The sequence below is a fragment of the Protopterus annectens genome, chromosome 14.part0 (assembly GCF_019279795.1).
Source record: "Protopterus annectens isolate FY-2018-M chromosome 14.part0, PAN1.0, whole genome shotgun sequence".
NCBI lineage: Eukaryota > Metazoa > Chordata > Ceratodontiformes > Protopteridae > Protopterus > Protopterus annectens.
This window is the reverse complement of record NC_056748.1, coordinates 347,916,471-347,929,431: the sequence shown is the minus strand read 5'-3', so window position 1 is coordinate 347,929,431 and position 12,961 is coordinate 347,916,471. Positions and strand designations below refer to the sequence as shown.

At 42.3% G+C, this 12,961-nt stretch overlaps 1 protein-coding gene across 1 annotated transcript in view; it reads right to left on the bottom strand.

The window, feature by feature from the left end:
• The window catches only part of LOC122788982 (minichromosome maintenance complex binding protein), a 1,363,580-nt gene that overhangs the window by 1,092,325 nt on the left and 258,294 nt on the right, over positions 1-12,961 (bottom strand). Inside the window, exon 9 of the mRNA XM_044056074.1 lies at positions 10,222-10,316. Within this exon, the coding sequence (XP_043912009.1) occupies positions 10,222-10,316 (95 nt within the window). The remainder of the gene's footprint in view (positions 1-10,221; positions 10,317-12,961) is intronic.

Here is a 12,961-nt window from a genome sequence, read left to right as displayed (position 1 = left end):
ATGAGATCCTCTGCTAGACTAAGCATCTGAGAACTAGAGCTAGGCCTGAGAGAGGGGGTCTTAGCAGGCACAGATTTAGTGGATTTGGCTGCTTTAGCCCTGGCAAAGGCCTTAATAGACATGGCTGCAGGTGGCCTAGCAGCTCCACGTGCAGGAGTTGAAATATCCAAGGGAATAGTGTCAGATAATTCCTGAGAAACTGCAATAGCAGGTGGGATTTCAGAAGCCGATTCCACCAGGTTGGAAGAGGCCTCGGTTGGAGGTAAGTTTTCGGCTGAAGGAAGGACCGCTTGCTCGGTTTCAGCCGAAACCGAGACACTCGCGGTTGGCTTAACCGCGGTTTCGGCCGAAACCGCGGACCGCGAGTGTCGGTCCTTTTCCTTGCGTTTTTTAGATATTTGCGTAGTCGGAGTATCCGACGGCATAATGTAAGCAAACGCGGAGCCGAAAAACTCTTCAGCAAATTCAGACCGACGTCTAAGCGTTCGTCGGTTGAAAGAAGCACAGGCTAGACAAGCTGCTACGTCGTGGTCTGGGCCTAAGCAAGGTAAGCAGTAAGAGTGGAAATCTTTATGAGGTATTTGTTTCCCACAATTTAAACAGTTATTCACTTTTTCTGACATCGGCTGAGGCAAGAAAGAGTCCCCAACGGGGTACTTAGCTTTTTAGAAGTCTTTGGTAGTAGTAGAAGTATTCGGTAGTAGTAATCTCTGGTTCTGACCGACCGGCACTTGCGAACAGCTTCTGCTTCGGGCGCCACGCGGCAAGAAAGACTGGGGAAAATGGCGTCGGCTGATGCCTTTATACCCGAATAACTGCAGCTATGACGTCGGGTGAAGTGCGACACCAGCCGAGGCCAGACCCAGACTTTGGAATCCGGCCGACCGAAGGGCTGCCTGACAGGACAACCCATTTGTAAGGACTGCAGATGCATCCTTGAAGGACATCCGACTCATCCTCGGAAGGATTAAGGGAAGACCAGTTCCCCATCTGTTTAAGGATTTCAAGGATGTCAGAGAAGGAGACATCCTCAGCGGGGGATCCTTCCGACTCATCCAAGTCGGTATCAGATGTGACGGACTCAGGGGAGTCCACATGCTTCCTCTTACATGTCCTCTTACGCGGGGGTTCACCTGATGGATCAGGAGAAACCTCGGAAGAGGAGGATATTCCAAATGGGGAAACCTGAGGCGTTGGATCTCGATGGCCGGGGGCGAGAGAGTGGGAAGAGACATCAGCAGGCACTACAGTGGGAGGAGCTGATGGAGCTGACTGTAGAGCAGGCACTGGGGCCAGTACGCTCCTCATGACCTCGAAGGCATCCCTGTCAGGCAAGCCAGAGAGCTCCCGCTCCGAAGAGCTAGGAACCCCAGCCGGCACAGACAGTGACTGCTCCGAAACCGATGTCGGGGCCGAACTCACCAACGCAGACGCTCCAAGAGGGAGAACAGGGTCGGACAAGGGTCCGATGCCACTCGCCCCCTTGGAGCCGGCAAGAGAGTCCAAGCACCCGGATCCCTCTAAAGATGGCACCATGGATGAAATTGGAGCAGACGACAGAGCCAAAGGGGGAGGTATCTGCTCCAACGTCAAAACGGTCACGGCTCCGAGGAGCTCCGGCTTCGAACACTGGGGTAGAGTCGAAGGAGGAATAGTATGTTGTATGGACGTAGCCGCTGTCTGATGAGACGGGCTGTGAAGCATTTGGGCCAGTGCCTGAGACTTTAATAGTCTGCTTACCACCCTCTCAAGGTCATGATTGGAAAGCCTGGAAGACAGAGAGGAATGGCTCCGATGGCTCTGCTCCGAGAGTAACGGTGACCTCGGAGCCGAATGGATAGACTCCAGAGATGGAGATCTGGACCTCTTGCGTGTGGAGGGCATCAAGGATGATGGAGCGAATGGAGCCGTAGACACGTCTGCTCCAGCCGAAGCAGACTTTGACTGGAGCCGATGCAGGCAGCTGCGATACAGAGGTATCGGCTCCAGCCAGAGCCGATAATGTCGCAGAAGGTGAGCCACCATCCGAAGGCTTAGAGCTTGGAGCCGACGGTTTAGGTGGCTTCGAAGGCTTCCCCCGGCACAGACTTAGCCGGGGAACCTTCAGGCTTTAATAAGCCCCTTAGGATCAATTTATTCCTGCGCTCCTGCAGGACTCTTGGGCTGAATGCATGGCACACCGAGCAAGAGTCCTGCAGATGCAGGGGTCCCAGGCAATAAACACAAGAAGTGTGACCGTCTGTCAGAGACGTCTTCTGACAGCACGAGTCACACTTCTTGAAGCCCGAGACCTTTGTCTCCTTCGACATATTGTTGTTGAAAGGAAAAACAAGACAGAAGAAAAAACACACAAGCACACACACACACACACACAAGCACGCACACACAAGCACGCACGCACAAGCACGCACGCACAAGCACGCACGCACAAGCACGCACGCACAAGCACGCACGCACAAGCACGCACAAGCACGCACACACAGACACACACACAGACACACACACAGACACACACACAGACACACACACAGACACACACACACAGACACACACACACAGACACACACACACAAACACACACACACAAACACACACACACAAACACACACACACACACAAACACACTCCAACAAATAGGGATACAGGGAAACTAAAGGAACACTCACACAGTTAAGAATCCCTGTGAGGGAATTAAGAATAAAACGGAAGGGCCTAAGGCCTAACCTAGGGTGGGGAGTATGACAGGGATAAGGGATAAAAATAGGGACTAAAACATTTAAATTAACCAAGAAACTAGCCTATTTAAGATTATATTAGTATACTAAGGGGAAAACTAAGGAGAAGACCAAGATTTTACTGAAAAATAGTCACTAACCTGTGAGCCGGTAAAAAGAGCACCTCGCTAGCGTAAGCGGCAAATGAGATCTGGGTAGTTACTGCCTATCATCATGGGATATAGGGTTGCCTCAAGCCGGTAAAATTAGCTCTCGAGCTTTAGTATAGGTAGAGTCGGAGCCGAGGTTCGGCTCCGAACCCATCCAGCAAGAACGAAGGCGAGATTGACAACTTAACATCTTAGGTTTATCAATTGTGACACCTAGAAGTTTGGTTAGATGGTTCTATTTTGCTTCTGTTTGTGGAAAGGATTGAAAGTGGGGTCAGACATGTTTTGGGTTTATTATAATTCAAAACATTTAACTTGGTTTTGTTAGGGTTTAGTAGGAGTTGGTTAGTGAGGTAGTTTTCTACATAGTGAAAAGATTTTTGCATTTTTGTTTGTAGATCCTGGAGGGTGGGGGCTGCACAACTTAGTGTAGTGTACAGTTGTCGGCGTACTGGACTATGGAGGCTAGTTGGGTTGTAGAATGGAGGTTGTTACTAAAAATTGTAAAGAGAAGGGGGCCAAGTATGGATCCTTGGGGTACACCAAAAGTGATGGGTAGAAGGGGGGACAGGGTGCTTGCCGACAGAGAGATAACTATGGAACTAGGGACAAGGCTGATGTGCTGAGGCCATGGGATGATAGTTTATTTAGTAGGATTTGGTGGAAGACTGTGTCAAAGGCTTCTGACATGTCAAGAAGTATGGAGACCACCATTTGGCCTCTGATTATGGGACCTTGAATAGTGTTTGTGAAAGACAGTAGGGCAGTGTCGGTACTATGCTTCGGCCTAATGCCGTTTTGTGTAGGGGAGAGGAAGTTGTGATTAAGGAGGTGGGTGAGGAATTGGGAATGAATGCATTTTTTTTAAGATCTTAGCTACAGGGGAGAGGATGGCTATGGGACGGCAGTTGTTTAGATCTTTAGAAGGGCCGGCTTTGTGTAGAGGAATGATGTGAGATATTTCCCACAGGTAGGGGACATACTGTTCTGAGATTGAGCGGTTGATCAGGATTGATATGGGATAGGCTATTGAGTGGGCAGCAGTTTTAAGGAATTCATTAGGTAGATGATCAGCAGCTAGACAGCAAGGTCTGATCTTGGAAAGCAGCGATTTTATGTAGTTTGGATTGGGGTAAAAGAGACGGGGGTGAGGGAGTCAAAAGAGGGAAAGGGTACAGTGAAAGACTGATCAGTCTTATTACTAAGAACTGATATGATTGAGTTAATAAACTGGGTATTAAATTGTGTAGCTATTGGTTCAGTAACCTTGGCGGTGGCAGGTGGGGGGTAGGGGTTTGGGCTGGGGTGAGAAGATTTTTAATGTTTTGTCAACATTTTGGGGTGTTATATTGGTGGGTTTGTTGGTCTGAGAGGAAGTAATTTTGCTAGTCTGTTTTTATCAGTCTCTTAGCCTGGTTACAGAGCTGTTATGTTATGCAGTTTGTTTTATTTTTGGTGGCGTGATAAGCAGACCATGCCCTGTGTCTCTGCTTCGGCAGTGTTATGGTATCTTTAATTAGCAAAGGTATGTGCCTAGTTTTTCATATTACTTTTCTTGCAGGTGCTAGATTAAGTATTTTAAGAAAGATATTCTTGAAGTAAATAACTGCCTGATCAATTGGGAGATTTCTAAGAGGTGTTACTTTGCCGAAGTAGAAGGTTGAAAGTGGAGGGGGAGAAATTTTTCTTACAATTTTATAAACTGTGTTGGTTTGTGTCCGAGTTCGTTTTCTGTACAGGAAGGTAGGTGAGTAGTCACTGAGGGAGTTTGGAAGGCCTGCTAAGTAATCTAGATTGGGTTTGTTGGTCTGTATCCAATCTAGAGTGGACTGCTTTTTTAAATGTTTTGGTTTGGGTGAAATTGAAGAGATTTAGGAATTTGGAGGGGGTTGTTGGAGTGCCAATCCAGACTGAAGTCTCCTAGGATGATGGCTTTCTGGTTAAAATTAGATGATGTCCAGGCGAGATGATTTTCAGTTATGGGTAGGTTGTTGCCAAGGGGGGAGAGAGGCGGTTATGAGTTTTTTTAGGGTTTATTAATAGGAGTGTTAGGATTTTGGAGTTGGGTAGGTCGGGAGGGGCACAATTCAATAGCTCAAGTTTGAGTGTCTTTATATATAATGGCGACACCACTGCCCCTTTTGTTTGGTCCGTCTGATCTAATTATGTTTTATCAGTTTGTAATAATTTCTTTGTCTTTAATGTGAGGCTTTAACCAGGTTTCTGTTATTACTGCAATGTCTGTTAAGTAGGTGTCAAGGGCTGCATGGAATTCAGTGATTTTGTTTACAATACTACGAAGGTTAGAGTTTACAAAGACTAGGTCAGTGCTGTCGGGTTTTGGAAGTGGGGAGATGGGGTGGTGGTTAGTAGCATGTTGGCTAGAGATTAGTGTAGGGCTGGAAAGGGAAATGGTTGGGCAAGGACGAGTGTGGGTGTGTGGCCCTGGGTTGGGGTGGCCGTCAGCCTGGAGCTCAATTTGTGTTATACTATATGGAATTAGTTGTCTGATTTTATTGCTAGGTTTTACATATCTGAGAGTTGAAGGATAAGTACAGTGAGTGGGCAAATGTTTGAAAGGTAAGATGAGAAAGGTAGTTGTGTTGTAGAGCTGTGAGCTAATGACAGCATGTGTGTGGCTGTTGGGGGAGGCTAGAAGGAGTAAGGTGAGTGTAGGGGATTGATGGTACCCGAGTGGAGGGAGGTGGAGCTAAGCAAGAGGTACAGAAGGTGGAGTACAAGAGTACTGGTTAGCAAGGAAATGAGTTGAGACATAATGGTTGAAAATGTGTGGTGTGGAGTTGTGGGGGAGGGGAGGAGATTGATGCAGGTGGAGGATTGCAGGAGGCAGAAGGGGTGTGGTTAGGTATAAACCTAATGAAAGAGGGGGTGGGAGGGAATGGAGGTAGGGTAGGGGAGCAGAGTGAGCCCAAGAGAAGCTAGGGGGAATGGAGGGGGATGGCTCAGTTCCCTTGTGCAGCGCTATGAAAATAATCCATAAGGCAAGTTATATGTGAGAATAGAGCTCAAGATGAGAAAGGAAAGTGTAGAGGGGATGTTTCTTTAGATAGCTGCATGAGGGAGGCAGAAGGGTAAATTTAATGCAATAGGAGCACAGTGATAAAACTAATAGATGGCTAAGACTTGCTATACATAAGGTTAATATAGCTACAGATAGAAATATAGTATTGTTAGGGGTGTTATACAGACTATTTACGGTGGCATCCAGTTAAAGGGAATAAGAGGTGTTAGGTTGAATAAGCAGGGACAAGTAAGGCAGTGTAGAGTAGGGGGTGCTTTGGAGACAGTAGGGGTGCTGTACGAAGGGAATCAGGAGTAAGAGACAGAGGTACAGAGTCACTAATTTGCTAGACCAGAGCTAATTTACGTACAGTGTTAGAGGACAATGCTCCGGGCTAGTAGGTCCAGGCTTCCACTGATTAAAAGGATTCTCAGGACCAGGCTTGACTTAAGTGTCACTGCTTCAACTGAGGCGAAGGGTGAGCACAGTTGTGGGAGTACCTCATTCAGTGTTAAGAGGACAAGGCTCCAGGCTAGTAGGTCCAGGCTTACACTGATAGATGCTGAAATTGAAAAAGTACAATTTTCACTTGGTTTACACAAAAGGCATTCTTCTTTATCTTGCTGATACCTTATCCAGATCGTCCAGAAAAAAACACGGAAGAGCATGAAAATGAAAACCAGAGTTTGAAGTCATGGAAGTGAAAAATTTTTCTTCCACACGTCTTTGAGCTTAGAACTCACAGCTTCAGATCCAATTCTCCAGAAGCTCAACCACTTTATCAGTCGAGGACGGCCGTCAAAGCATTCTTGTTTGCCACCAGATGTGCGGCAGTATTTTCCTTACAGAAACGAGATTTTGATGGAAGATGCTAACATGAAAGGTCCAAAAGTGATTGTTCCAAAATCCTTGCAACAAGAGTATATTAAAGATCTTGCATCATGGCCACCCAGGAACGGATTCTACTTAAAGAAGGATGAGAGGACTAGTATTTTGGCCTATGTAAAAATATATTGATAAGGAACTTTCAGAGTGTTCTGGTTGTAAGAGTACTAATCCTCATCAACAAAAAGAAACACTTCAGCTAAGCCAAATTCCTGAACTACCTTGGTCAACAGCAGCTACAGACATTTTCGAATGGAATGGTCAGCATTACTTAGTATTGGTAGACCCTTATTCAAATTGGTTCAAGATTGACCTACTTCCTAATCTGACAATACTATCATCACTAAATTGAAGACACATTTTTTCAGTCCATGGTAGTCCGCACAAAGTCATTTCTGACAATGGCACACAGTTTACAAGTCAATATTTCAACACACATGCTGAAATGTGGGACTTTGTTCATGTTACAGGCAGTCTTTCATACTCAGTCAAATGGCTTGGCAGAACGTGCAGTTCAAAGAGCAAATCAGCTGCTGGAAAAGTCTAAATATGACAATAATGATGTTTTTAATAAATCTTCTAAATCTCAGAAACATACCTCATGACAATCTTCTTGGTTCACCTTACCAGAGGTTCATGTCATAACAAGCCAGAACCACACTGCCAATTAGGAGGGATTTGTTGTTTCCAAGTGCTAACAACAACAAAGCAGTAAAAGCTCAATTCCTAAAGAAGTGTTTGTCCCTAAAGTCTTACTACAATAAAACCAGCAAACCTCTGAATTTATTAAAAGGAGAGAGTGAGGATGCAGACAGTGAAAGGATTTGACCAAATGGGACCTGTGAAACATTTGTGTGAAGAATAGGGATCGTACATCATTCATTCGCAAGATATGGAATTCAGGTGGAATTGGAAACATTTACTACTGGTTTCCGAGCCAGTGTTGCAACATTTTGCATAGAGCAAACACTAACTCTGAGTGATTTGTCCAATGTTCCTGTTCCAGAGAACATTTCATTGCCTGTTCCTGAAAGTATTCCAGAAGTCCTCAAAAACATTCCCCAGTGACTGTCCTGTTGCTAAACAACGTTCTAGTTATTACATTACGAGGTCAAGTCATATCTCAAAGACGGACTCTCAAATACACAGTATATTTGTATAATTTGCATGCTCATATGACTGTCATGGTTTAGTTGCACGACCAACTTGTCAGAGAGGGAGGAACATATTTTCTGGGAGTGAAGTGGGTTGGTGGACTTTGCCTGTGGGATGCACTGTCTGAGATGTTGGGCGAGCAAGCCTGGTGACAAGGGAGATGATTTTTCTGAGCTATGATACAGAATCGGAATTGCCTGGACATGGTAAAGCCTTGCTGTGTCTAATTAAGATGGCTGCCCAAAAAAGCAATTACTAGAAAAAGGAAATCAAAATCTAAACCAACTATATTAGAAGGAGTGAATATAGCAATAGAGATAAAACAACTGGAATAGAGATCTTTAAAAAAGGGTAGGAGCAAATTACATATGCAAAAATGGGAACTGTGGAAATAATACATACAGGGGAGGAATAAGGTTTAAAAGAAGGCAGGACTTAAATGAGCTATGCAATGTTTGACTGAAAATGATTAGGGAGATTATAAATGATGTATAATGTTTGCAACTTGCAGTGTGTCAGTGTAGTTTGTTTTCATTTATATAAATGAATGATTGCTTATGTTGTAAGTGATGGTTTAATAAAGTTTTTTTTGTTTGAAAAGGGGGCAGGGATTGAATAATTTATGAAATGTTGCTTAGGTTATATAACAAGCATACATCACATATATGTATCAATGTTAATTTAATACAGTTTTGATTACTTTTGTATAAATGTAAATTTCCCTATGTCAATTAATTCAATAAAGGTGTTTTAAAAATATTTTTTCTGCTAATTTACATTTTGAGCATTAAAGCTGAAGAACTTGTGGTTTAATGAAGGAAATGTATGACTAGTGTCATACACCTATAAATACACACAAATATACACTCATTTATATTATACACATACTCGGGACATGAGATGGGCCTGTCAAATATTAGAATGCACTAATGTTTGAAAATAAAGCAACTGAACATTAGTAACAATCTCAAAATGAAAAATATCAGTCTCCTTCCCCTATCAATCAAAAATAAACCATTAACACCAGACACAATGTGGCTAAATAGTAGAAGTGTTACTGGAAGTTTTTTTTCAAGGTGGATGTTCAGTCTAGTGGCAGTGATACAGAAAGAATTCTTTCTGAGGTAAGGTGTAGGGTTGGGGTTAGGAACAGGGCTAGTGTTAGCATGCATTAGTAAGGTGAAACGGGGGGACCCAGTGCACCACCTTATTAAACAAAGTTAATCCTGTCCTTGCCTCCAACCCACACATTACATCTTACATTAAAGATAAACCCTTTCTGTATCATTATCATTAAGTTCACAAAAGGCACTTTTTTTCTTGTTTTCTTACTTATACATTATCACTACACAGAACACTCAGGCACACAACATATACATCAGTACACATGCACAACAGTAAAGTCTACCTCCTTACCTAGACCTTACTCTAACCCTAACCTGCTAACACATACTCCACCAATAACAGTGAGAAACTTAATATTTCTGAAACTTTCAGCATTAACAATCCAGACCCACACTTATACAAACAAATTAGATCACACTTGCTTCAACATCGCCTGCCCTCAACATGCATTTTTGATAATTTCTACTACTATTCTTGGCACTTGACAAAGTAAACATTCAACAAACTGACAGCCATATATAGACACAGTCTGCTGTGAATACTCAAACTGAAGGTCTTCTAATTTCTGGGCATCAAAATAAAAGAACTTTTCAGCAAAAAAACATAAGTAAGCCAGCCAAACAGCATGAGGAGAGAGAAATAACTTGCGACTCCAGGGGAATCAGTATCGCTTAGCCTTAGTACATGGATGCCTGCAAGATCTAGAGGGTCAAATGGAAGTTTGACAGAGAAAATCTTGAAAATTAGCACAAATTGGTAGCACACAGAGTGTTCTGCCACTGCAGAGGGGACCTCAAAGTAAGGTCTACTAGACTCTACTGTAAACTATTTCCTGAGTATTTTAAACATTATAGTCTGAAAAGACACAGTCTGAAAAGTAAATGTACTTCCATTAGTAGTACTGGTAGATGTGCATAAAATTGTCTTTTCACCATGTTCATCTTTGTATGAAACTTGAACACTTAAGCAGTTATGCTGACACCAAAAATTACTCCATCACTCACACAGATCTTAATATGCATTTTATACTTCTGCCAATTATGCTTGTAAGGATATAAAGTTTATTACTACATAAAAATGACTATAAAAGCATAAAATGGCGGATTTGAATTAAAAGCTATTAACATATGCATACTGCCACAAACTTTACCTTTCAGTCATCCCACTTAGTTTAGGTTCCACAGACAGAATGCCATAAACTTCAAGTATATCGTTGACTTTGTAATCTTCCCACTTCTCATATACCTGCCAATCAGACAACATGAAACTTGAATAACAAAACAAATAAGAAATAATGAACAATGCAGGTCTTTACATTATATCCAAAACAGCCATCTGAGGAAAAAGCAAAAAAAGAACTGTTTAGGCTGACAATGCATTATAAATAAAACAGACATGTAGAACCACTTTTCTACACTTCACTGGTGCAGCGAAGTATCTGATAAGGATGTCAGGTAACAGTACAGTTGTACAAGGGTACTTACCATAATCATTTCTGTTTGAATATAGGACAACAGAGTTCTATACAAATAGGACTGGCTGCAGGTGTCTTCTGACCAGATTTCAAAAACCAGGGCAGGCATCCCCATATCAATGTACCACTTTACTTCTTGTGCTGAAAAAACGTTCATGGGTACTTGTCAGGCTATAAATCTGTGTGATCTTTAGAAGCCTGGTTATATATTTTGCGTAAGAATGACCCAGAGATGAACAGAAAGTTTACATGTTGCCTCTATCAATGAAGGACAAGGGTGCTACACCAGTGGTGAATTTGCTGTTACCTATCCATTTGTCCTAATTAAATTTGAATAGGCTGGGAAAAGGAGTAATATTTGCCATTTTTATTTCATATTTAAAGATGAATGGTCATCAGCATATATGGTTTAAACATTCCAATGTAATCACCAAGTAGAACAATTCCCCCTATCAACAAAAGGGCCAAAGAACCCCCTCCAAAAGAAACGCTATATCCAGATAGCATCTTAGGTGTACACACACACAAAATCCAAACATATATGCTCAGTCACCCCATAACTACCCAGATTACAGGGAATGAAAAAACAGACATTTACGCATCGACTATGTACAATACACACATGCATAAAAAATTCCGTTAGACAAGGAGCATTGCAGAACTGTTTACCTCAAGTCAATGATCCAGCCCTAAAAGCAAAGGACATAAAAGGTAAGGGTGAGATGTCGGGGAATCTTACATTTCTATAGTTTAATTACAGATATAGTGAGCATCCGTACACAAAGGTGCTAAAATCATTATAAAAATGATGCAAGTCATTCCAAAGACAAGGACAAAGCAAAAACAGTAATGTAATTATATACATAACAATAAGGTATCGGAAGTTAAAAGTAAGCCTCGACTGTCTGACATGAAGTTGGTTTATCTGTATTCTATAAATATCTAAAGGTAAAATGGCTGTAACAATTACAGCCAGAATAATATGTGCACTAAGCATGAAAAAGGCACAATACATCCAAATGAAACTGCAGTAATTAAAGTTTTTTTTTTTTTTTTTTTAAATAAAACAGTATAAAAAACTTGAACCCTGACCTGGTCCTGGAGATGAAGCTGGAGTATGCCTTCCAGTATTGCTGCTGTTAACCGTACTCTGCTTCTATAAAGAATCTCCAGTTTGCAAAATGTGTGGAGATGTCCACATGGTAATTTCTCACTTCCACACAGTGAGAATCAGAAAACCACAGTAACAGCTGTTACTGTTGTAGAGTAGAACCCTGAACTGCCACGACAGGGTCTTAACTTGGCAGGAGAATAAGGTAATCCACAGAGTCTTTTGGTACTGGTCTGCCATGTTTAAACAAGATGAGAGAGATGATCTGAATGTCAGATACTTTTGGTATCACTGGTGTAACATCTCAGCTGTACATGAACATATACAAAATGAAAAACCCCTTCCCCTTTTTTTCCGGATATACTGTTTTTAGTGCAAATCTTGAAACTCTCTTGGGCAAAGAGGAAAGACTAGCCCTTAAAAAATATTCTGGCCTTCTGGAAAGCAGAACAGGGTTCTCTGCACATTAAAGAAGGTGGTCTGGGATACTCCCGGATGAGATGATTCCCACTGATAACAGGGTCTTCTGCGACAGAAAACTAAACATGGTATGCTCAAAGGGTGCTTAGAGCTGCTCAGTCTTAAAGTCCAACTCCCAAGTTGGATGGAGAGGTATCCTGGGTGGTCTAAGAAAAAGGACGTCACTGATGAACTATTTCATAACAGAGTTTTTGGAAAGTGGGAACATAGAAGCCAATTAGCAGAAAGACTGAACAAGTTACATTAAAAGATAAAAAAGGCCAGTTTCAAACAGGCCAGAAAGGTTCTGCACCATATGAGGGATGCCAGTAGTATTTTGAGCAACGTTATGATTATTTATCAAGAAAAACTTTTCTCCTTTCCCATGTAATACTTTAGTACTAGATCTTCCGGCTTCCTGCAAGATAAGCACCAACTAGAAAGACAACTGCCCACAAAGAACTATCCTAAAATCATAGCAAAACTGATCCTTGGCAAAAGAGGCTAAGACTAATTAGGATTCCCTCTCATTTCAGGAAGTAGCAAGGAAGAAGAGAGGTGAACTCCTCCCATAACAAGTAGATCATGTTTATCTTGGCAGATATGGAACTATAAGAACATAATTATCTGTTTAATTTCTTTACTTTTATCTACTAGTACATTTGGAAAAAATAAAACAGGAGTTCTGGTTCCAATGGAAAAAAAAAATACAGTGGCCATACTTGTCGCTGCTCAAGGACGGACAGCCTAAAGATCTAACAGCTGATGACTGGATTTCTAGTGTTCAACACTTAATTTGTAGGACAACTTCCCTATGCCACCTTCATTCAAGCTGTCTGTACTCCT